Source organism: Ammospiza caudacuta, chromosome 8 (assembly GCF_027887145.1).
Source record: "Ammospiza caudacuta isolate bAmmCau1 chromosome 8, bAmmCau1.pri, whole genome shotgun sequence".
In the NCBI taxonomy this organism is placed as follows: Eukaryota; Metazoa; Chordata; class Aves; order Passeriformes; family Passerellidae; genus Ammospiza; species Ammospiza caudacuta.
The window spans coordinates 6,935,099-6,960,871 of record NC_080600.1 but is presented as its reverse complement, the minus strand read 5'-3'; the positions used below and the strand labels follow the sequence as shown (position 1 = coordinate 6,960,871).

The 25,773-nt window shown below is 44.3% G+C and overlaps 1 protein-coding gene across 1 annotated transcript; it reads right to left on the bottom strand.

The window, feature by feature from the left end:
- Positions 1-1,478: 1,478 nt before the first annotated feature.
- On the bottom strand, positions 1,479-25,711 carry USP40 (ubiquitin specific peptidase 40). Its single transcript, XM_058809352.1, has 31 exons — positions 25,505-25,711; positions 25,209-25,276; positions 24,213-24,326; positions 22,946-23,110; positions 21,981-22,127; positions 20,336-20,479; positions 19,241-19,369; positions 18,883-18,984; positions 18,230-18,337; positions 17,387-17,708; positions 16,820-16,901; positions 15,860-16,031; positions 15,306-15,390; positions 14,475-14,545; positions 13,282-13,601; positions 12,700-12,826; positions 12,298-12,355; positions 11,964-12,017; positions 11,458-11,546; positions 10,945-11,031; positions 10,472-10,508; positions 9,866-9,930; positions 9,697-9,771; positions 9,170-9,296; positions 7,952-8,046; positions 6,698-6,816; positions 6,174-6,239; positions 5,746-5,956; positions 5,531-5,626; positions 4,705-4,799; positions 1,479-3,752 (listed from the first exon to the last, which is right to left on the bottom strand). Exons 1-31 carry the CDS (start codon positions 25,701-25,703, stop codon positions 3,647-3,649), a joined length of 3,735 nt encoding a protein of 1,244 aa, XP_058665335.1. The 5' UTR covers positions 25,704-25,711; the 3' UTR covers positions 1,479-3,646.
- Between the last annotated feature and the right edge of the window lie 62 nt (positions 25,712-25,773).

Below are 25,773 nucleotides of genomic sequence, written 5' to 3'. Positions count from 1 at the left end.
TAAGATGCCTGAGGAGCAATCTCGGGGGGGAGTTTAAATTTGGCCTCATGAGCTCATTTTCCTGCAGAGGAAGCACAGCTCCACTTAACTGAAGAACCAAAACCCAAGGCCAGGCCTTCATTACTCTCACAGGGAAGGATTTCTCCCCAATATCCAATTTAACCCTGCTAAACCTCTTGGAAATGCCATGGACTCTGAACAACACTTGTCAGGAAGGATGCTGTGAAAAAGTGTAGGAATCTTTCAACTCAAGTCTGGGAGATTTCCTTATACCTGGAAACCCAGAAAGGTCTGAGCAAGCTGGGTGAGCCAGAGGAAAGAAAAGAGGAAAGAAAGGAGAGGAAAGAAAAGAGGAAAGAAAGGAGAGGAAAGAAAGGAGAGGAAAGAAAGGAGAGGAAAGAAAGGAGAGGAAAGAAAGGAGAGGAAAGAAAGGAGAGGAAAGAAAGGAGAGGAAAGAAAGGAGAGGAAAGAAAGGAGAGGAAAGAAAGGAGAGGAAAGAAAGGAGAGGAAAGAAAGGAGAGGAAAGAAAGGAGAGGAAAGAAAGGAGAGGAAAGAAAGGAGAGGAAAGAAAAGAGGAAAGAAAAGAGGAAAGAAAAGAGGAAAGAAAAGAGGAAAGAAAAGAGGAAAGAAAAGAGGAAAGAAAGGAGAGGAAAGAAAAGAGGAAAGAAAAGAGGAAAGAAAGGAGAGGAAAGGAGAGGAGAGGAAAGGAGAGGAAAGGAGAGGAAAGGAGAGGAAAGGAGAGGAAAGGAAAGGAGAGGAAAGGAGAGGAGAGGAAAGGAGAGGAAAGGAGAGGAAAGGAGAGGAAAGGAGAGGAAAGGAGAGGAAAGAAAAGAAGAGGAAGAACAGAAAATAGGAAAGAGGAAAGGAAAGGGAAAGAGGAAAAAAAGAAGGAGGGAAGGAAGGAGGAAGGGAAAAAAGGAGGAAGGGAAAAAAGGAGGAAGGGAAAAAAGGAGGAAGGGAAAAAAGGAGGAAGGGAAAAAAGGAGGAAGGGAAAAAAGGAGGAAGGGAAAAAAGGAGGAAGGGAAAAAAGGAGGAAGGGAAAAAAGGAGGAAGGGAAAAAAGGAGGAAGGGAAAAAAGGAGGAAGGGAAAAAAGGAGGAAGGGAAAAAAGGAGGAAGGGAAAAAAGGAGGAAGGGAAAAAAGGAGGAAGGGGAAAAAAGGAGGAAGGGAAAAAAGGAGGAAGGGGAAAAAAGGAGGAAAAAAAAGATAAAGACCCCCCCGCCCAAAAAAAACCCCCAAAAACCAAAAAACCAAAAACAAACAAAAAACACTTAAGAATAATTGTTTCCCAGGAAGTGGCTTAGTAGTCTCTAGAAGCCAATTGCTAATTTCAGTCAAAACCTGTTGCTCAAAATAACCAGTCCAAACAACACATTAAAATTGGGATTAAAAATTTTTCCAAGGCTTTTTATAAGTTTAGGGCATCAGAGTGACTTTAATTTGTGTCCTGATGGAGGAACTTTCCCTGCCATCCTTGGTGCTTTCCCCACAGGGACTGGAAACATGAGACAAAGCAAAGCTGCTCCTGCACTCAGAGCCCTGAGCCAGGACCAAGGCAGGAGGCTCAGAACAACAACAGACACAAAGAATGAGGCAACCTTCCCCAGAGATGGGAATGTTGGTCCAGAAATGTTGGAAAATTAGAGCAAATTCATATTCACATCACATCAGAAAACTGTTTGTGCCATTCCCAACCAGTGAGACATCCACAGACAAGCCAACTAGGCAGATAAAAATGACATTTTATTTTGTGAAGAACACTTGAAAAATAAAGATGAAAGCTCTTCCAGGCTGAATAACCATCAGAACCCACAGAGTCACCAAGACTCCGTTTTCAAAAGGTGTTTCCTCTCCCCAGCCCCGTTTTCCATGAACTCTCTCATTGTGGAATGGCCCACAAGAGTTTCAAGGAAGGAAAAAAAACCAAAAAGCATTTTGAGCCAACATTAGAAATAATCCAAGATTGGCTCAGTGCAGGTGCTGCTACATTACACTTGAACAAAGGCACAAAATTCCCACTTGGAATTTGCATTTCGATTTCTCCAAACTTGGTGTTCTCAGGGAGAGACCAGAGTTATTCAAGAGGGGAAGGCTGAGCTCAGTCCAGCTCTCCAGCAGGAACCAGAGGAACTGAAGGGACAGCAAACAAATCCAACGGGCTGGAACCATGTGGGAACACAAACCTTTGGAATCAGCACCTCTGATCCCTGCTGTAAAGCCAAGCTCCCAAGAACACCTGATATGGAAAGAAGGCGACACAAATGAAGATGGGAAAACATCCACTGCCCTTCTCCATGGGCAGCAAATGTATCCATGAAACTGGGATTTCAGGATCCAAGTCAGTGAGGACATTAAACAGCCCCTTCTGCAGAGCATCAGCCCCGAAGAGCACAGGAGCACCTGCTGAATTCTAAAGATATGCACAGAAATAAATAATAATTGTGTGTTTCATGGTGCTTTTCACTTCTTTTGTTTTGCTGCTAGCAGAGTGTCAGTTTTTATCTTTTTGCTGTCTGAAGTACCACAGTAGTGTTAACCTATAAAAGGTACATAAAAAATCTCATATTATTATCCAAAATTTGAAAATCTTCTCAACTGGCAGCTCCTCTTACATACAGCAAATAAGTCAAATATTTACTGCAGCCCCCAAAAGCAAACTTGTGTTTTGTCCTGTCATTGTCACAGATTTAACTCAGGATAATCAGGCTCACTTTGGAGTTAATACTTCAGAGCCTTTGACCTGGAGCTCAGTGAGCTGCTCAAAGTCAGCTCAGGACACCAAGAGAAACAGGTTCTCCAATGTAACAGAGTATCAGAACAGCTGGAAAGATAGGAAATGAGGGAAACTTCTTTGAAGAGGAGCACTGAAAATAAATGCAAGCCTTTTTCCTGAGTACAGTAAAACCCACTGAAGCTCAAACATTGGATCTGTCCGTTTTTTCCAACCATTTTGCCTGTTAATGAAGTTCAGGGACAACAAATATACCCGAGAAATTGCAAAACGAAGTTTATGGGCAACAAAACAGGCCCCAGAAACTTCAAAATCTAAGATTACGTCCCTGTTGTTCCATATCAAAAGATGTCTCCAGGTTTTACATCTTGACAGATCCAGGACTTGTTCTTTTTAAGCCAATTTCCTACACTCTGCTCAGAGATTTCCACACTGCCTTCATTCTTAGGGCTGACTCCAGCTCTTACAGACTTAGGTTTAGAGATAAAGAGAGAAAAGCAAATTCTGGTATCAGCAGCAGCTTCAGTGATCAGAGATGGGAAACAATTGAAACAATTCTAAAAAGAGATGATTATGACTGCATTAGATCTCAGTAGTGATGGTGCAGGAGGTCAGATCTGACCCAACAAAGCATTTTGGGTGGTTAAAAAAGAGTCACTGAGGGGTTATACAATATATTAATCCTTTTCCTCCTCTATAAAGTGCATTTACTCAGCCTGAGAGTAAGTACCACACTGAGAAAGGGACCCTTAAAGCACTTCCCCAAGAGAGAGCAGAAGAAAATCAGAGTTATCCTGGGTCCTACAGCCAGTTTGTGCCTCAGGGATCCTTGAAGACCCTTTGGGAGAGCTCCTCTTGCTGCTGGAGCTGCAGGCCAGGTTAGCACAGGGTGGTGTGGGCAGAGCAGCTCCTGGTGCTATCTGAAAACACCCACGTTGATGGAAAGAGCCACTTCAGGCTTGCGGGGCTTCGTGGGGAGCTTCTCCTCGGGGAACAGGGGATCCTGGGCACGCTCCTGGCGGCTGGAAAACACAAACAACCTGGGTAAAGTTCAGTGCTGGGCCTCAGCAGGGTGAGCCTGGCCTTACTCTGAGCTCCAGGGAGCTGTGAAAACAGCCAGTGCCAGGCCATGCCAGCCAAGGGTTCATTTTCATCCCCACGGTGTGTTCCAGGAGGGAAAACCACGAGGCTCAGTGAGGAACACTGAGAGCCAGGAGTTTGAATTATGCAAGTGCTCCCTGCAGGATTACTGGAATTCGGTGCTCTGACAGCACCCAGCCATCACTGGCCTCCAAAATTATCCAATTAGGCTGAATCATGCCACCATGATATTTTCTGAAAAATCCCTTTGCCAGGATTTTTCTCCTGAGAAGCTGAGAAGCCTCAGAGGAAAAGAAAAACAATTATTATCTGCTGCTGTGCAATGCAAAAGGTGGGTCTGTGATTGGTCCATGTTGGTTGTTTCTAATTAATGGCCAATCACAGTCAGCTGGCTTGGACTCAGAGTCATGAGCTTTTGTTATTCATTCTTTTCTATTCTTAGCTAGCCTTCTAATGAAATCCTTTCTTCTATTCTTTTAGTATAGTTATAATATATAATTTTCATATAATATCATATAATTTTCATCATGACATGAGACATATATGACATACGAGACATAACGAGACATGAGATGAGATATGCAATATGCGATACATGAAACATGGACTCAAGATTCTCATCTCTTCCCTCGTCTTGGGGCCCCTGCAAACACCACCACAGAATCATGGAATGGTTTGGATTTCAGGGGACCTTAAGGACCACTCAGTGCCACCCCCTGCCATGGGCAGGGACACCTTCCACTATCTCAGTTGCTCCAAACCCTTTCCAACCTGGCTGTGGGCACTTCCAAGGATGGGGCAGCCACAGCTCCTCTGAAAAGCAGCAAACACTTTGCATATTTCTAAAGAAAAATGAAACTAAATGCTCATTACCTTTTCCTCTTTTCCAGAGCCAGCTGCCTTTGTTTCTCTTTCCCAATATCATCCCTGACAGTGCTGAAGTCCTTGGTGTCATCAAGGAGAAGGTTCTGTTATAAAAAAGGATTGGAGAGATCAAAGTCAGAAGGTTAAACTATTTCCCAGCTGACACAATAAATTCCCAGATTGTTTCTTTTGACTAGTTTTGCACCGATTAATTTCAAGTTCATTACAATTGCAATGGTTTCAGTTGGAAGGGATTTAAAAATTATCCAGTCCCATCTCTGCCATGGGCAGGGACACCTTCCATTATCTCAGGGTGCTCCAATCCCCATCCAACCTGGACAGGAACAGTTCCAGGGATGGATTTCTTCCAATAGGCTAAAACAGCAGGACAGGACATCACATTTTTCTCCTGCTGCTCTAAAACCCAGCCACAATGTTCTTTCCTTCTAACTAAGCCTGATTGCCAGCTGAGAGCTCAATGCTGGGTAATTCCTTTTCACACCATGAAATAGAACTGTCATAGCTCAGTAATCCATAATATGTAACAGTTTGTGTCTGTAATGTGATTTTGAAAGGGCACTTTCTTGGATTTATTCAGAATTAAAAAAAAAAAAAGTCAAAAAATGAGGGCAAGAAAAAAGATCCAGGAGAAAAAGGAAAAGCAGCAGCAGCAGCAAGAAATTTCCTATCAACACAATACCGTGTCCAAACCCACATCCCAGTACTCCCAGAAATGCAGCAGGATGAGAGAAAATCAGGAAGAAATGAAGACACTGCAAAGGGGACATTGCCTGGACCTGATCCTCGTGCAACAATTAAATCCAGGGAAATTTACCTTCACCCCAATGATGTCTCCATCCTTCAGGTGGTAAGGTGCTGACTGCAAACTCGCCTGCTTTTTCCTCCTTTTCCTCTTGGAGATTTGCTGTGTCTGAACAAAATCAAAGCAGAAGAGTTTGGAATTCTCCTTAAATTCAGTCCCTAAGGAACTGCAGCCCAAACCAACACTCCTTTCCAACAACTGTTGGATTCTGTCATTCCAGCTCTTACCCAGCTAGATATTGGCAGCCAATCAAATCTCTCAGGGAAGTATTTGGCTATTTCAATTTTATCTGCAGGGAGACAATAGTGAGAAGCCACTCTCTGCCTCAGAGCCCAGGTTGTGCATTCCTTGGAGATATCCCACACCAAATCCCGGGAGCTGGAGTAGTCCCTCTCTCCTGGTATTCCCATCTGGACTCGCAGCAGCAGCTCGTGGGGGCTGGCAGCAGGACGAGAGAATGGAAATTCTTGTGAGCCATGCTTTCAGAATTCCCAACTCTCCTCCCACTCCTGCCCTCCCTCACTTTGTTTGTGGAAAACAAACTGCTTCCAAGGTTTTCCCACATCCTGAGAGCCCTGAAGTCAAAAGCTGCTCAGTGAAGGCTTCCCTCAAATGCAGAGCTGTAAGAAACAAGAGAAAGATCTTGAGCTCTTACCCCAAATTCTCTTCTTCTTGCAAGGGCTCTATGCAGATTTCCACTCTGGCACCCAGCCTGTAGTCACTGAAAACAGAGCAGATATTGTCTACATGGCTCTGCAGCTGGGCTGGGAGAGCTGGGGGTGCTCACCTGCAAGGAGACCTCAGAGCCCCTTCCAGGGCCTAAAGGGGCTCCAGGAGAGCTGGAGAGGGACTGGGGACAAGGGATAGAGGGACAGGACACAGGGAATGGCTCCCACTGCCAGAGGGCAGGGATGGATGGGATATTGGGAAAAATTCCTCCCTGTGAGGGCAGTGAGGCCCTGGCACAGGATGCCCAGAGAAGCTGTGGCTGTCCCCAGATCCCTGCAAGTGTCCAAGGCCAGTTTGGACACTGGGGCTGGGAACAACCTGGGACTGTGGAAAGTGTCCCTGCCCAGGGGACTGCTGATCTTTAAGATCATTTCCAACCCAGACTGAGCTGATGAATCTCCCCTAGTCCATCCCACATCCAGCCTGTTGCACATACCCCAGGGAACCCACCTGAGTCTCCTCTTGTTGTCCCGCAGGAGCTTCCCAGGGCCTTTGCTGTCCACTGTCCAAGCTCTGAGGAATGAAGGCAGGGGCACAACCTGATCCTGGCAGCAGGGCAAGGTCAGAGCCTGAAAACCAGAAATACTTGGTCAATAATTTTAGCAGCCAGTGTCCCTGGAAAAACAGAAAACCACCAGATTAGCTCCCAAAAGAGAGGGCAAGTTATTGAGATTTATTCCACACCAGCTGTTGCTTGCAGCCATGAGCAAAATACTCACTTTTCAACCTCAAAGGGAGTTGGGATTTCCCTCCCTGTCAACAATTCTCAACTCAACTTTCATTTCCAAAGTACCCAATTTCTTTTTTTAACCAGAATTTGAACAACTGGGAGGGAATGAGGCTGTTGCAGTGGTTGCCTCAGTCCCCAGCCAAGTGCTGAGCTCCTCTAAGTCCTTCCCAAGGACACAGCACTTCCCATGCTCAGCCAGCTCTCCTTGATGAAGCTTCCAACAGTTCTCCATAGCAGTAGCCTGGCAGAGCCCAAAACTGAAGTCACACCCAAAAAATAAATGTTGGTATGGAGCAGAATCAGGTGAGAGACCCTTCCCCATGCAGTTCAACTAGAACAATCACTGCTTAAACCACACAGAGCCTTTTGTAGGACTGGGTGCTACATTTTTGTGAGTTTGGGGTGGGTTTTGGGTTTATTTTTTTTTCTTTTGGAGTGTTTTGCTTGGTTTGGTTTTTAGTGTATTAAAACCATACAAAGGTGTTTTGATTTCTGGCCAAACAAAATGAGCCAGACCTTCCTGGCTGGCAAACCTGTGCACCCCAAAGCAATTCTTCATTCATCAAATTCCACATACAGAAATTAAAAACCAAAAAGATGCAAGGAACTAATACAGGAACAATGTGGAAATGGCAAAGTGGCTTTTTAGGAGGTGCTTGTTATGTGTGTGTGCTTCCCGTGGAGAGGTTTGACACTGAAATAAAGACAAAAGCTGCCAGGCAGAGCTTCAGCTGATGTGCAACGAGGCTCCTGCAGGCCAGGCCAGGTGACAGGGAGCATGGGGACAGCAGGGACACTAAAGAAGTGTCTGAGCTACGTGCTCCAGCTGCCTCTTGGTACTTACCAGTGGCCATGGCATAAACACCATGGCACAACAGACTGGAGACAGGGGAAAAGGAAATAGAAAAGAGCTGTTAATAGAGCTCGAGGCACCACAGCGCTGCTGCACAGTCCCACACAGGAGAACATCTAACCTGCATCTTCAGATCTTCCAGAGAGGCCTCTCCTGCTATCTCTATCCTGCCAGCATAACACAGATCCAGGCCTGGGTGGGTGGCTTCTGGTGGTGCTTTGGAGGAGGAAGAAACAAATAATGGAAGAGTCAATGTGATTTGTATGGTCCTGAGAGGTAACAGCCACTGCATGGTCACATTTCACTTAGAGAAGGAGCCTGGAGTCCACTTGGAATATCCAGGAATCCCAGCCTGGTTTGAGTTGGAAGGGACTTTAAAGGTGTCCTCATTCCAACCCCCTGCCATGGCCACATCAAGCACACAAAATACACCCCAATAATTTCCAAACAGTTCCCACACAGATCCTATACTGCAAATTTCAGAGCTAGGAGCAGTTATTGCCACTGATAAATAGTGTTAGTTACGGGGCAAACCTACTGCAAGCAAAGCTAAATTGCTCTTAGCTCCACTACTGGAATCAGCAGGGGAGAAAGTGAAACTCAGGAAAGGTTTGAAGCAGAAGGAGAAAAATGCAAATGAAACTTCTACAAAGGGAGGGGGTTCTGGCCTGCAGCACAACTCAGCACCAGAGGAATATTACTTTTAATAAATAATAAAAAATCAATTTGATCCACATTTCCCAATTCTCTATTTCCACTTCATTTTCTCCTCCCTTCTCAGTCCTCACTTGATTTTGCTGCTCTGGCTGGTTTTGGATTTGACCTTCAGGAGAGCAAACACAGTTAAAACACTGCACTTAAGATCTTTGATACTATTTAAGCTTTAGCCATCTTTCATTTTAAAGCTTCCCAAAAAGCAACACAGCCTGAATGAATTCATTGTGCCTTCAGGAGTCTGGCATTTGAAACCAATCACATCTGTGCTCATGGAGGAGTTGCTTTACACTGCTGCCACTGCCGAATATTCTAATCTATGTTAGCATTTTCTGAGACTCAATCTATTTTAGAATTTTTTGAGACTGACAAATAAAGAGCCCCTACTACAAAATTTAATGGTGTTTTGAGCCAATCCATCTGAGGAACATCCCTACAACAGGGTTATCCAGCATTTATGTCCAAAACAGCATCTGTCTCCTGAGTGGTCCTTTCACCATAACCTTGATGCAGCTCATGCAGCCCTTCCTAGGTTTCAGAAGGGTTTTAAGGCTTTGGATTAAAATTTGGGTTTGACTTAAAGAGAAACCACAGATGATTCCTTTCAAAACCTGGCCAGGCTCACCTGCTGCAGCAGACACCTGCAAAGCCTCCATCTTCCAGGTGATCCCATTCACCTGCTCTTGTGCATTCTCTCCATGTTTCTTATGGCTTGAAGGCTTCAGCCACCAGATGGGGATTTTCAGGAAACCCTGGAACAGAAAATACCAGGGGGCTCCTCAAGTTTGGTGTGCAGACAAGGTGAAATTTCACCTTCACCACAGGAAGAGAGAAAAGATTGGTTTAAAACTTAAGCTTTTGGAATGGGCTGCCCAGGGTGGAGTCAGCACTCCTGAAGTGTCCAAAGAATGCGTGGATGTGGCAGCTGGGGGTGTGATTTAGTGGGGAACATGGTGGTGCTGCAAAAATCATGATGCTACAATTTTGAGTGACAATCTGTTCAGGGCCAGCTTGGACAGGGCTTGGTGCAGCCTGGGATTGTGGAAGGTGTCCCTGCCATGGCAGGGTGGCACTGGATGGGCTTTAAGGTTCCTCCCAACCCAAACCACTGTGGGATTCCAAGTCTCCAGACACTGCCCACTCTCCTTTTACCTTTTCTGGAAGCTTTCCTTCAGTTATAACCAAAGTGTCTCCTCTGCAAACGTTGAGCTCCTTCAGGGTGGCGTTCTGCAGGAAGAGAAAGCACAGGATCCCTGTCAGCCCACAGCTGCCTTTCTCCCCAGGGAGCAAAGAACCAGGGATTAAAACAGGCTCCTCTTACTTCCTGACTTAGTGCTTCCCCTGCCTCGTAGCACCAGTCAATCCTTCTCAAATGCCAGTTGTCACCTACCAAAACCAAAAAAGATACACACAGAAAACTAATCAGTCAATAAAACCAGTGTGGGAAAATATTACAAAACTCTTAACAAGTGTCAAGGGCCCTTTTTCTTTTGTTCTTTATTTTTATTTGCTTTTTAAACACAAATGAATTATCACTTTCATATTCCCCAGATCTGTTGCTGTGTGAAAATAATCTTTTATTTGCACAGATCTCCCTTCCTCACCTATCTAATTATTTTCCCTGGTTTCAGAGGAAAGAAAGAATTCCCATGTGTCAAATTATCATTTGAATCTATGGCAAGCTCTTTAAAATAAAAACAGTACTTTTATAAAAAATATAAAAACTTTAAAAAATATATATAAAAATATATATAATATATATAATATAAAACATATATATATAAAAACTTCATGTTTAGAATTCCTTCCCCTCCTCCCATTACAAGGACACAGATCATTGAAAAAACTTACACAATTTATGTCAGGAAAAGCTGTCTTTTAAATATTTAAAATTCCTTTAAGAAGTATGTAAAATAACACAACTAACCTGATAATCCTGATTTCTCCAGCATTAAATTGAGACACTGAAAGAAGAAACACAGGATAAGAGTGTTTGAGGCTGGAAAACAGATTTTTCAGTAAACCTATGTTAGAATTTTCTGACTTAGAGAGTGACTGATTGCTGGTCAATTCTTAAAACAATATAATTAGAGAGAGAAGATGTATTTGGGCTATATATTAAACCCTGCATGGATGAGATAGTTTTCAGGTAAAAAATTCACCACATCCCAAGCTGGTAAAAAATTAAACTTGTGCTGTCAGTTTGTACCTTTACTTGAACAAATTCTGCCCCAGAGTTTGCAGATGCACCTTAAAAAAAAAAAAATCAAAGCTGCAAATTCAACACTGGACTGGTAGCACCAGAGTTTCCTTCACTCTGTGCATGGCTCTTCCCAACTCCTCTGCCTCCAGGCCTGTGCAAGGAATGCTGCCCAGGAGCTTGGGAGCAGCCAGCCTTACCTCTCTGACAGAGGCAGTCTCCTCCACAACAATCTCCATCTCAGGGCTGCAGCTTTGGTCACTACCAACCATGAAGTACAGGAAGAGCTGAAAATCCAAAAGCAAACCATCAAAATAAATAAGGAAGTGTAAGAATAATTCCAGTGGCAAGAATGTAATCAAAAATGACATTCACACTAAAATGGAACAAAAAGCAAAGATAGTTGAGTTATGGCCATCAGCAGATCCTCATTAGCCACCCCTGGTCTCTAGAAATGCACAACCACTCCTTCCCCTGCACATCAAGGCCAGGTTGGACAGGATTTGGAGCATCCTGGGACAGTGGAAGGTGTCCCTGCCCATGGCAGGGTGTGGAATTGGCTGAGTTTTAAGGTCCCTTCCAACCCAAACCATTCTGGGATCCTGTGATATTTACAACTTGCACTTTCCAAGAGCAATATCCCTCCCTTTTTTCCCTTTATTCTCTTTAGGAGAGTGCCTGCACCAGGCTCCTCCCATCCCACGCTGCTGTACCTGAGTGGAAGTTGGAGCTTTCCCACGGCACAGCCCCAGCAAGCTTCCCATCTTCAGCTCTGCCTCCTTGACGGTGTAATCCTCAGGCACTTCAGGGAGGACAAATAAAAACATCAATTTTATCATCCTCAGAGCAAGCTAAAACTCTTCAGTGCTCTCTGGAGAGCGTGCTCAGCCCTGACAGCAGATCTGGGAGTGCCCTATGAGGAGAACAAAGGCATGGAGATCTCCCAGAGTCCCTCAGGAGCACAGGTGGATTAGGGATGTAAGCAATAAAACCAAACTGAACTTTTCAGTTTAACCTCCATCTTTGTATTGGTACTGCTAATTAACTTTAAAACTGGGAAAAAAAAAAACCCCAAACAAACAAAAACACAACTGGTTCAGTCAAGCCTGAGAATCAGTGGAGTTATGTATGGGTAACTTCTCCCAGGAAAGGACAAACAGAGGCTCAAAACCTCCCCAGTGAATTTCTTAGAGAACAGTGATTCAATGAATCAGTTTACCTGGAGACAGGAGTTTCCCACTGCCACTAACAGGTCTAAGACAGCTCTCTTTTGCTGCAGCAAAAAGGGCAGGAAAGAGAGAAGTATTAAGTAATTAAAATGAGAATAAAATAGGAATTTTACTCAGAATTTCAGACAAGTAACACCTTTAAGATTAATTACAACAGCTTTATCTTAAAGGTCTCCCTCTGTGACATCAAAAATAACTGAAGAGAGACTCCTCAAGACTCCAGCAACAGTCTCAGCTTTTATTCTTTCACTGAAAGGAAAATTTTACCACTAAACCCACTCAAAAGCCAGCATTAGCAGACTGATAAAGCAGCTGAACACTTACCCAGCTCCTCCTCCAGCTGAAGCTCCCTGATGGCTTTCATTTTGATATCTGCCATCACCTAAAAGACAGGGACTTTAAATGGGACATGAACACCTCCAGCCTGGAATGCCACCAACACCCCTGCTTGCTCAAGTGCCAGTGCACAAAGATAATCCTTCCCCTCTCTTTCAGCTCTGGTTCTGACACCATCTCAAACTTCCATTTACAGGGTGGCCGAAAGAGAAAAGTGTTTGACCCTAAAACACTGCACTGGTTTTAAGCTACCAGCAAATACCCCAGGGATTGTAACTCTGAGCTCAAACACTAATTTCAGCAGGGAAAAAAAGCTTCATCCCTGAGGCAACATGGAATGAGCTGGGCCAAGTGCAGGGGCCAAGCTGTTCAGGAAAGCAGAGTCCTTACCGTTTCAATAGTGGCAGTGATTTTAACATGTTTCTGCTCCTCTTCCCCCCCACAGAAGTTTTTCACTTGGAGCCAGCTGATGTCATAGGTGAAGGCAGTCAAATTCCCACTTGCCACGTTGACAAAGCTGTGGGAATCAGCAGTGCAAAGACAGTCACAGACAGGAAAACTAAACATTAGCAGGGCTACATCATTCACCAGCACAGCTCTCAATAAACCAATGGTGCCAAAGATGTTCAAAGTGATGGCATCTCACACAGCAGAGGCCTCAGGGAGCACAGTGTGTCATGAGAGCACAAATTTCCCTCTGGCAACTTTGGATTCACTGAGCATGAGTTGTTCCCCCTTTACAAGGGTAAATCAAAGGTTGTGACTGGTGCTGCCTTTTGAGGGCCAGAAAAACCTAACAGCTGATGAATAACCGGTCTCCAAAACGTAAGGTGAAAATAATTATATTTGTAAGCTCAAAGTGATAATTAGTTGCAAGAATATATGTTGTTAGGATAATTTGAACTAAAATTGGAATTTGGTTTTACCAAAATTGCTTTTTTGTTTCATTACCATCATAATCAAAAACGTTACCTCTGGTCATGGCTGTCTAAGATGAGCACAGAGCACCCGTCCCTGAGCCCGACACTTCGGACTGTTTCCTTCATGTCCTCCTCACGGAAAACCTCCCAGTTCTTGGCTTCTGGGTCTGCTCCTGAGCTGTTTTTGAGGATGATGCCCCCGGCTGGAGCCAGGGCAGAGCGCAGCTGCCCCAGGCTGGTGCTGCAGGAGCAGACGTGCTGGGCCTCGCTGAAGTGCTGCCCCTTGCCGCCCTCGTTGTGCTCGGCCAAGCGAAGCACGTTCAGCACCACGGGCTCGTGCTCGGGGCCCGTCAGCACCTTCGTGCCTCCAACCTGAGGGAAAGCAGCAAGGAATGACAGCTGTGTATTTCTCCAGAAAATACAGAAGAGACTGGGCAGGGAGAAAATTGAGACCAAAGGGGACGGTCTCCCCATTCAAACCAACCTCCTCAGAGCAAATTCGTACTGAACAAACAACCAGAGTAACCCACGGGTGTTGGGAGAGAAAGAAAAATGTTATCCAGAGAAGCTGTGGCTGCCCCTGGATCCCTGCAAGTGCCCCTGGATCCCTGCAAGTGCCCCTGGATCCCTGGCCAAGGCTTGAAGCAGCCTGGGATATTGGAAAGTGTCCCTGTTCATGGCAGGGGGTGGAATGAGATCCTTAAGTGGCTTCCCAAACCATTCCATGGTAAGCAACTGGTGGATGTTGGACACTTGGCAAAATCTAGGACACAGGAATTTAGCCCCTCAGGACATTAAAGAATTACTCAAATGTGACTGAACATTGTGATTTTACATTTTAAAAGCTTAATCTTTCTGATATTCAACCTAAGCTCCTCGCTGAAGAAAATTTAATGACACAAAAGCTGCAATAGAAAAAACTACACCAAAAATAGAACCAAGACAAAACCAACTCTGTTACTACATGTTTCCGTGGTTTTGTTTAGTTTGGGGTCTTTTCTTTTTTTTTGAGAAAGTCAATATCAAATGGATATTCTTACAATAAAAATAATTTAAAAGTAGCATTTTATTCCACTACAAAGACAGAATAAAATGCTGTGCTTCACAACCATTTCCAGGTTAAGCAATAGCCTTAATATTAACAGGAAGATCGAAAACTATAAAAGCAGCACAGGATTTCCAGGAGACTTTGCACAGTCTTATCTCTTCAGAGCTGACAAGGAAGAAAGTGCTTGGTTCCTTTACCTCTTTCCCATTCCAGATAAAGATGTCTGCTCCATCAGCCAGCCCAATGCCATCCAGGGTCAGCTCATCTCCTAAAAAATAGGAGCAAATCATCAAGTTCTTGCTTCCCACAAAACACAAACAGGGTCAGCAAGTTTTTAAAAACCACTACACTTAAACTGTACAAGCATGGGGAGGAATATTTAGAGCAGCTCTGAGTGTCTCTGTATTTTGATGTCAACACTGTAGAGAGTTGGGTTATGTTCTGGTTCAACAGTGATTTTCTGAAGCTGACCACAGAGAACATAACATTTGAAAGTTACTGAGTAAGTTGTAAAAACTGACACTTAGAATTGCCTAACAAAGCAAAGCTGGAGACAAGAACGACAGTTTGAAAAACTGATGTACCCTTAATAAATTAATGAACTCTTCATGTGAGCATTTCCCATTACAAAATTCCTACTTCAGCTGGAGTCTAACCTACATTTTCCTTTGATGTCACCCTGGCTCCTCTCTTCTATCCTCTCCTCCACCTATTAGGCCAATCCTATGAAAGCAAACATCCACAAGCAAATCAAGGGCAAGACACAGACTGATACATTCTTGTCAGCAAATGTGCTTAAGATCTGCTCAAGAACTGCATTTCACAACAAAGAGTTCACAGCGAAGTCTTAAAATCATTCATTCCACTAATAAGAGTAAAATAAGAAATTAAAATAATTAAACATGAGTTTGAGCTGGAAGAGTGTTCAGTAATACACATCTCCAGGATGGTGTATAGATGAAATCTTTGATGGCTGCAGGAATTAAAATTCAGCAATAGTATGGAGGCCTGGCATGCAGTGCTCTTACCATCAAGCACCTGGTACAGGTGTAATCCTGCTGGTAAAGGCTTGGCCATGCTGAGAACCATGTCCCCTTCCCAAGACTCCAACATCTAATTGGGAAATATAACCAGAAAAATTATGTCAAATAACAGTGAGCAGTAACTCACTGCACTCACGATAATTACAATCTGCTGAAAGCTGCCACAGCCTGGCTCCCAAGCTCACTTGGTGACACTTAATTGGTGACTCCTTGAAAAGACAAAGCCAACTCTGTCACAAAATGAAATATTAAGAATAAGCCTGGAATCCTGCAATGTCCATCCACGCCATGCACATGCTGGCCAAATACAATAAATTAGCTCATGTGAACTTTGAAGTTAAAATTCCAGCAATTTCATGGCTTCAAGAACAGACCCCACACCACTCTTTCCTCCCATGTAAACTCATTTAAGTTTTTAGCCTCCTAAGCTCCATTTACTGTTGAAAATTTCTCCCTGACCAAAGACTGCAGCATAAATCTATTTGCAAAGATTGCAGTGGCTCAAGTAAAAAGGAAGTTGAGTTTGCTAGAGCAGGTACCTGGGACACTGCCTGCCGGAGGTCTCCCAGGGTCTTCCTTCTGTCAATTGTCAAATCCACCACGCTCTCTTTCCAAGAAAGTGAAGGATGCAAAGCCCCATTGTGGAATTTATAGCAGGAGCTCAGGTGGAGATGTAAATCAATGCCATTGTTTGCTGAGTCACATTCAGCTCTTTGGGAGAACAACACAACAAAGTGGTGAATTTAACACCAAACTGATGTTTCCGTGCAGCTCTCCTGGAGCTGAACCCCCCAGGGCTAAATTCCCTGCCACATCCCCTCCTCCTTTATACCTGTCCCTAGCTGCAGCAGCAAACCTTTAAAAAAATAAAGGAGTGGAATTCACTCAGAAATAGAATCCCAGGATGGTTTGGGTGGGGAGGGACACCTGCCCCTACCCCAGGCTGCCCCAAGCCCCATCCAAGTGGCCTTGGACACTTCCAGGGATGGGGCAGCCACAGTCCTGTGTGAAATATCCCATAAATTGTAACTCTTGTGTCTGTATTCTGATATCTTCACTGTGATTCAGGTGTATCAGCACCTGTGTCCCTCAACACAAGGGAAAGTTTTGTCCAACCTGAATACCACAAGCTCTTGACTTTTCTGGCAGAGAATCTGTAAATTCCCCATAAACCAAGTCCTTCCCCCTTCTCCCAGTGAGGAATTCCCTCTATAAACACAGTTAAGATACCACATTCTACTCTCTTTCCAGAACTGCAGTGATTTTCACCAGAAAATGGTACAATTTGAAACTGTATCTTTCCCTTGAAATTCTGCAGGCTGCCTGCTAACAGGGAAGGCAGGGAACCAGTAGAATATGGATATAAAAATTTTATTCTTCAATCAACCTCTGACATTGAACCATTTCAGTTCTGACTCTGCTCAAGGAATTTCTTTCCTTTTGAATCCCTTGAGAGTCCAGCAGATAAGAGCTGTTTGAGTACAGTGACACCAATATACCTCTTTTTTTGCAGCTCTGTATTAGCAGCATTCATTTCATTCAGCAGGTGCTCAGGAATTTGGTACCTTGGATTTCCACGTGCTGCAACAAAGAACATAAGCTTAAAATGTGATTTGGAAAACAAGAAAAGTTATCAAGAGGAGACATTAAAAATTAAGCTTAAAATGTGCTTTGGAAAACAAGAAAACTTATCAAGAGGAGACATTACAGTACAATCATCACTGAAAACTCAACTGCAGGATGATATAAAGAACAAACAAATGCTTTTACTCCTTCCAATCAACCTTGCTTTAAGGGAAATTAACACATAAATGACATTAGCAACAACCTGTATTTGTTTCAGCTGATGCTCTGTCATTATTTGTGGAGCAGGGTAAAAAAAAAAATTAGTCAGCTAAAGTCAATCAACACATCACCACCTCCTTGTACCTTCATTTAAAACTTTTTTCAAATGATCACTATAAGGAAAACTGGGGAAAATAAAGCTTGGAAAGGACAAAAAAGCACTCCAGAAAAAATGTTAAAGCAGGAAGCTCCCCCAAAATCCCCAGATGAACTTTGTGTACCTTCAGGGGGCCTCTTCAGCTGAGCTTTTCTGTAGAACAGCATGTAGGCACTCTCTTTACCCTGGAACTGCTTCTCAATGTCCTTCTCCTTGATGGGCTGGACTTTGGAATCATTCAGATCAAACCAGTGGCACCCAGCAGAAGCAGCCCTGGGCCTTGGGGGGCTTTTCTCACAGCTCCACTGGACATCATTCTTCTGGGAGGGGCTCTGGAGATTTTGTCCATGAGAATCCAGCTTGAACAGGAGCTTGTGTGTTTCCTTCAGGCTGACCTTATTTCCATCAGGACTCAGCTGGAATATCTGAGGATGATTCTGTAAATACTGAAAGGGAAGCGAGGACAGGATGAAGAAAAGGCAAAGTTTAAAATGCAGCAGCCTGCATTAAGCTGCTCCACCTCATTGTGAAACATAAACCCCATTAATTCAACCCTCATTTTATGGTGCTTCCTCATGTATTTTCAGTTTACCTCTGTAAAAGACTCACATCAACACTTCACACCCACATTTAAATATTTATTGTGGAAACTGCAGATATCTCCCTTCAAAAAAGAAGCAAAGATCAGTTTTCCATCCATCTACAGCACAAGTGCTGAAGTATTTTCCCTAAGACATCATAAAATACAGCAACCAATTGGAAAATTGCACTAGAAAAAAAAAATACACAAAATCTCAGGCAGACAATTCCTTGAGAATATTATGTTCCCCAGCCTGCTAATTCACATTACAAACCTCTCCTTGCACATGCTGATCCAAGGGTCCATATTCTCAATTATCATCCTCCTGACTATTCAGTGAGAATATAAATGATTATAAAAGCTATCTACTAGCAAACTTGTGATTACCTTTCGTAATGCTCCATATTGTTTTCTGTATTTCTTATTCCAGGACACCCCTTTCTTCTCCAGTAATTTCTGCCCTAATTGATCCACTGGAATTTGTTTCACTTCTTCCTGCAGAGAAATGGAAAACCAAGGTAACAAAGGCTACAAAAGTCAAGGGGTCAGCACAAAGAAGCCAATTTGGAAGTGTTTTAATCATTCCTGGTTTTTAATAAGATACTCTAGCCTCATATGGAGCTGTGTCAGGGGGATTTAGGTTGGGTATCAGGGGAAGGCCCTTCCACCAGAGGCTCCCCAGGGAATGGGCACATTCCCAAGGCTGCCAGAGCTCCAGGAACTCTCAGGGATGAACAAACTGGGATTGGTGGGGTGTCTGTGCAGGGTCAGGAGCTGCATCAATGCTCCTTGTGGGTCCCTTCCAGCTCTGGATATTCTGATTCCTTTTGCAACAGCTTTGGTGAGCAGCCTTAGAAATACTCCAAAAGGAACTTTGTCTGTACCAAGAACCACTGTTAATACTAAAGCCAAGTTTTAAATGCTTCATAGCAAGCTCAGAAGAGCTCTGGACACCTAAGCCTGCCCACTCTCACAAACACCAACTCCCTGCAGGTTCCCTAGCTCCAAAACCAAAGCAATGAACTCCTTACATACCATACCTCTGATAAAATCCCTTTTAAGACTGCCAGTGGATTTTCTGTTTCTTTGGCATTCTCAGTGTCTCTTAAAGCCTTCTCTTCAATCAGCCCATCCTCTTCTTCCTGGGTGAGAAAGAGACACAAATATTGTGGTTTCACACACAAATAGAGGACTGGGGTATTCTGTGCTGACATCATCATGCACAATCTAGGAGTGTGAAGGACATTCTGTTAAACTGCCCTTCTCAATGAGACAACACACACAAAGCCTCATTAAAGTATTAATTAAATTTGGATGCACATTCATCAACCAGCTCTTAATACTTTTTCTGAAAAGTACAACCTCTAAAGCAAGGAAGAAAAGCCTTCAGGGACTTACTTGGAGTTGCCAGTTTCCTAATTCATCCACATCTCTGATATAAACATGATAGTGTCCTCCATAGCAGCCACCTTTGTGTATAATAACAGAGAAGAGCTCATACATGTACTCTGAATCATCCATCTCAGTCTTTAAAAAGAAAAACAATAATTGTAACAACAACTGAGGTCAGTCTCTCACACAAGGACAGCTTTATACCTTTAGCATCACTTCAGAGATTTCTCAGTGCGTGGTTGCACAGGCAGGGACTGAAATGGCTTTTGAGGGCTGGGGACACAAGGAAGGACTGGCACAAGGCACAGGCTGATAAATCATAAAATCCCAGAATGGACTGGGTTGGAGGGACCTTAAAATTCATCTGGGTTCCTGCTAAGGGAAGGGACAACTCCCACTAGCCCAGGTGGCTCCAGGTCCTGTCCAAGCTGGGATTGGGCAGCCACAGCTTCCTTGGGCAATCTGTGTTATTAAACAAGCACGATTCTGAACCATACTGGAAACTCAAAATATTTTCAATTTCAGTGCTTTTTCACAACCAAGCTTATTTTGTTTAAAAGAGGAGAGAGAAAAGAAGCAGCACTTAGAAACTCTAAAACTGAGGAGGGGGGAAAAGGCTTCCTCAAATTCAAACACTGAGAAATTTCCAAGCTTGCATTGCAACACTTCTAAAAGAAAAATGTCTGTTCCATAAGAGTGCCTCTGTTGTGTTGCTTAAGAATCAAAATTTGTCACCAGTTTATAACCAGAAACATATTTATGATTGCAAACAAGAGATTCCTGAGAAAAATGAATAACTGCCAGCACCTAAAGCACATCTAGATCAATTTATGCATGATGCTATCAGAGAATACCATACAAAAATAAATTTTAATTTCCATTTCCAGATAATTATCTTCCTGTCAAGGAAAGATTAGATAACTTTTGGGTAATTATTTTACCCTTCCCCCTTGTAGCTACATGGTAGCTCAGTCCAAAAGTGGAGGAGGACACCATAAAGTCACTCAAAAACGTGACAAAATTTAAAATAAAAGGTAACCTTGAGCTGTAGGTTCTCTGCTGAGCACACAGAAAATTTTAACAAGTGTTAACAGTGCTCACCTGCTCACAGAAAGGCTTCAGGTTGATCTGGATGGGGAATGTATAGCAGCTTGTTTCCTTGTACCTCTCACACTTCTCAAAGTCAAAGTTGAACCTCAGGAGGGAGATTGTGAGGAAGGGAGGCAGCTTGCGTAGTTTAGCAGACTGGGAAGGGATTTAAAAAACATTTTAAGCACAGACCCAGAACAAAACTGTGCTTCCACCTTGCTGTGGTCAAATCCTTTTCCACCAAAGCTTTGTTACCACCTGAGACAAGATCAGTGCCCTCATTTTTGAAATGTCTTCACCGATTCTCAATTTCCCTTCCAACTACACAATTTAAAAGTGACGCAGATCCTCCTTGATTGGTGATCACCAGTCCCACACCTCATCCTGCCACAGCAAATAAAGGACACTGGTGAAATTCCAGTCAGCAATGACATTTCCATAGCCCATGGGCTCTATGCAGGCAGTCACAGGAGCTAAAATCTCCATCATTTCTACAGGGGTGCACCCTCCAAGCAGGAAAGCCAGGAAAATCCATTTTAATGATTCCAGATTAATACAGATCCAACCACTTGATGGGTGAGTCCATCAAGAGCCCTCATGAGAAGTAAAACCAACCATCTTGTACCACCTGTGGCAGCAGGTGTGGGCTCCATGGCCACATTTCTGAGCCTTTCCAATGTCTCCATCCTCCTCTCCACTGCCAGAGCCATAACAGGAACACACACAGGGTTTAAGAAATCCCCTGAATTAGGAATTCTATTTGCATCCACAGCCTGGCAACCCCTAGCTCTGTGACTTCCTACCAAAATTCAGAGTTCCCACTCTCCTCCTGTATGGATGAGCACTTGTGAGAGGCAAACAACTCACCCTGTACTGCCTTGAACCCAGCCCAGTTAAACCCCAGCCAGCCCTCGCAACACATGAGGCACTGCTGAGAGTTCTGAACTCCCAAGTCACTGATTAACCTGGCCTGACCTCAGCTTCCCTTTGAACTACCCCTTCCACATCCAGAGGGCTGCAGAGTTTGGATTTCACCCATCCTGCAGGAGGCCAAGGGGCTCTGCTGCTTGTGACAAGGGCAGAGGGCAAAACCAGCCTGAGCCTGCTTCCCTCCCCAAAACAGAGCAACAGATCCCATTCCCTGCACAGAGCAACAGCTGCCCATTGTTCTTCTCTCTCGTTTGGGTTTTCCAGAAGTGAGTTTCCATGGTTTCTCCCACTCCACATTTTTATTTTATGCTCTAACTTATCTTTTAGCCAACCCCCCAGAGTGCCCAGAGGAAGGTGCAGCAGAGGTGTTGAAGGAGTCAATACTTTCCAAATCACACCACACTCCATGTTAAGGACAAAAAACTGCAACAACATTTGGGAAACAAGCCACAGGAGCTTTTCTTGACATCCCTGCTGAGGTTTCACAGAATGCCAGGATGGTTTTGGTTGGAAGGAACCTTAAAGCCCATCCAGTGCCACCCCCTGCCATGGGCAGGGACACCTTCCACTATCCCAGGCTGCTCCAAACCCAGCCTTGGACACTTCCAGGGATCCAGGGGCAGCCACAGCTTCCTGGGCACCCTGTGCCAGGGCCTCCCCACCCCCACCTAAAGAATTTTTTTAAACATCCCATCTAACCCTTCATCATCCCACCCCAAGGTGTTACCTTTGAAGCTTCGACCAGTTTATCACAGGCTCCACATCGATACAAGTTGTCATTCTCAAAGTATTCCTCCTCCACATACATGTTCCACAGGGCCTCCTCCAAGCCAGCCACACCTTTCACTGCCACTGTGAGGTCTAAGAAATCCTCCTGTGCAGAAAGGACAACAAGAAACGAGGTTCTGAAGGGTGAAAGTTTGTGATTAGAAAGATACTCATCCTATTCATCACAGTGATGGGTAAAAAAACCTCACACAGCCATAGAAATTAATTTTTAAAAACTGATTTTTTAAATTACAAAGGGCATAAAAGACTGTCAAGGTATGTTTTGCTGTTACTGCACTCTGTGCTAACTACATCTACTAAAGGCAGGGCTTGTGAACTCAGAAGATGCAAAACATTTGGAGTTTTTACCTCTCATTTAGAAAATGCAGCCAAAGACCTAAAGTCCAACACTCACTGTGATGGTGCTCACAGGGGTTATTGGATTGGGGAAGAGATGAGGATCTGACTCCATGTTTCAGAAGGCTTGATTTATTATTTTATGATATATATTACATTAAAACTATACTAAAAAAATAGAAGAAAAGGTTTCATCAGAAGGTTAGCTAAGAATAGAATAGCAAAGAGTGATAACAAAAGCTTCTGTCTCAGACAGAGAGTCCAAGCCAGCTGACTGTGATTGGACATTAATTAGAAACAACCACATGAGACCAATTACAGATCCACCTGTTGCATTCCACAGCAGCAGATAACCATTGTTTACATTTTGTTCCTGAGGCCTCGCAGCTTCTCAGGAGGAAAAATCCTAAGGAAAGGATTTTTCCATAAAAGTTGTCTGCAACAACTCACTACCTGGATTCAACAAGGCACTCAACAAGGATGACAACATTTTCAGACTTTAAAAACAAGAACATTTAAAGTCAACAGCCTGAAGAGAACCCCCCAGTGGGAGACCCCTAGCTTTACCTGTCTCTCACTGACATTCTTGCACTCCTTACAGACAATCTGGTTGACAACAATGCCATGGTACAGGCGGTTGATGAGGTCGTGGCCTGACGTCCCCACCAGGGAAGTCTCCAAAGCACTGAAGAGGATCCTGTTCAATTCCTGCACATCGTGCTGCCTCATCTCCTGCAGGAGGGAAACCCACACAGGAAGGAATGAATCACTGCTGTGCTTGGCCTGTGGCTCAAAAATAACATTTCAAGTGCCCCAGAGTCTCAAGGACTACTCATACATTTAGTCCTTGAGTAGTAAAGTACTACATTTATTATTATTATTAATCTTAAGATCATTTTGTTCCACCTCCTGCCATGGCAGGGACACCTTCCACTATCCCAGGGTGCTCCAAGCCCCAGTGTCTGGCCTTGGCCACTGCCAGGGATCCAGGGGTAGCCACAGCTGCTCTGGGCACCCTGTGCCAGGGCCTCAGCACCCTTACAGGGAACAATTCCTCCCCAATATTCCATTCACACCTGCTCTCTGTCAATTTGAAGCCATTCCCTGGATTTAGATTAATCTCTGACTGACAAAGTTCAACTTGGGTAAGAATCTAAGTATCCGAGCCTGTGGGAAAAACACTCCTGCTAAAAACAAAAGGAAAAGCAACTGGAATTGTATCTAAGAGAACAACCATCTTCTGTGATGGTGTTCACAGGGGCTTCTGGATGAGGGAAGAGACGAGGATCTGACTCCATGTTTCAGAAGGCTGATTTATTATTTTATTATATATATTAGATTAAAACTATACTAAAAGAGCAGAAGAAAGGATCTCCTCAGAAGGCTAGCTAAGCTAAGAATAGAAAAGCAAGAATGATAACAAAGGCAGCTGTCCCAGACTCTCTGTCCGAGCCAGCTGGGCTGTGATTGGCCATTAATTATAAACATCCCACATGGGCCAATCACAGATGCACCTGTTGCATTCCACAGAAGCAGATAACCATTGTTTACATTTTGTTCCTGAGGCTTCTCAGCTTCTCAGGAGGAAAAAATCCTAAGGAAAGGATTTTTCCATAAAAGATGTCTGCGACAATCTTCTGTTTCTCCCTGCAAACAACTGCCACGGGCTCCATGTGGAGATCCAACAGGATACACCAAGAGCTGACCCAACCCAATGTCATCTCTGCAGCTCAAAGGATTTTAAGGCGTTTCCTAATTTTAAGGTGTTTCCTAAATGCCAGCCTTCCAGAACCCATGTGTGTGCAGGGAGAGATGTGGGCATGGAGATGGGCACCTCGTGGCTGCTCCAGCCGAAGCTCTCGGTGAGGTCAGAGGTGGATGCAGCCTGCTGGTCCAGGAGCAGCAGCTGGGCAAACAGGCGCTGCAGCTGCAGCGGGATGATCCGAACCTGCCAGGGCAGCAGGGAACAGAGTCACACACAGCCCCGCAGCAGCCAGCCCAGCAACAACAGGGGCAACTCAACACCAAGCTGCTGATAAACCACCCCTGGGTGATAAAACTCCCCGCCCCATGGGTGATAAACTACCCCTTTGGTGATAAACTTCCCCCCCCCCCCCCATGGGTGATAAACCACCCCTGGGTGATAAAACTCCCCCCATGGGTGATAAACATCCCCCCTGGGTGATAACCCACCCCTGCCTCTTTCATAACACACACAACTCACTTCACACCAAGCAGTTTTAGACTTGGTTCCCAAAAATATATACAGTGCCTCACCTTATACAGCCAAGTGGGAATGGTTTGGGGAGGGAGAGACCTTAAAGTCCATCCCATTCACCCCTGCCATGGGCAGGGACACCTCCCACTATCCCAGGTTGCTCCAAGCCCCAGTGTCCAACCTGGCCTTGGGGTCTTGCAGAGATTCAGGGGCAGCCACAGCTGCTCAGGGAATTCCATCCCAGCCCATCCCAGGGAACAATCCCTTCCCAAAATCCCATCCATCCCTGCCCTCTGGCAGTGGGAGCCATTCCCTGTGTCCTGTCCCTCCATGCCTTGTCCCCAGTCCCTCTCCAGCTCTCCTGAAGGGTTGGTGGAGGAGTGGAATGAGGTGGGAGGGAGAGCACCTCAGCAGAAACAGACTCCACGTCTGATTTCTGAGGTAAAACCTGATGGCAATGAAAGCTTAGAATGCTGTGGAAAACCAAGTATTAGCCAGACCAAACTGCCTCTCAGTGTCAAATTCAGGTTTTCACTCATTTTCCTAAGTTTCACATGAACTGTAGCCATATTCCTCCAAATCAACTGTGATGAACAGGAAAATTCCCCTCACCTTTGCATCTGGTTTCCTGCTGTCATCCAGAGTGCCAAGTTCTTCAGGTCCCAGGGAGAACAAAGCCTCTGCAATTGGTAAAAAATTATTATTTAAAAAGACAACATCCCCTCCTTAAAAAATTACTGGATTTTAATGCCAAACACTATGATTTTATTCTGCAATAATTTATTTAAAGTGAACTGTGCCCCAAAATCACCCGAGTTCACTGTGTTTCTTAAATAAATAACCAGAAGTGCAAGTCTCACCAAAACATCAATCCCAACATTATTTTAAGAAGGCTTTGAGCACCTCACCTCTAAATTCAGGGGTGAAAAGCAGAGTCTGCAGAAGGGAATTGAGGTAGCAGGTCCCACCCTGATTTTTGATTCCACTGAGGTTGGTGAAATCCCTGGGAGCTGGAGGCTCAGACTCTCTGGGCTTTGATTTCTTCCCTTTCCCATAGTGATTGTTGGAAATAAAGGAAAAATCCTCTTCAAATAAGTCCCCAAACATTGTGAAGGCAGAAGAGTCCTTTAAAAAGACAGAATAAGTATTTACTATAAAAAATGCAGTTGAACCCAGC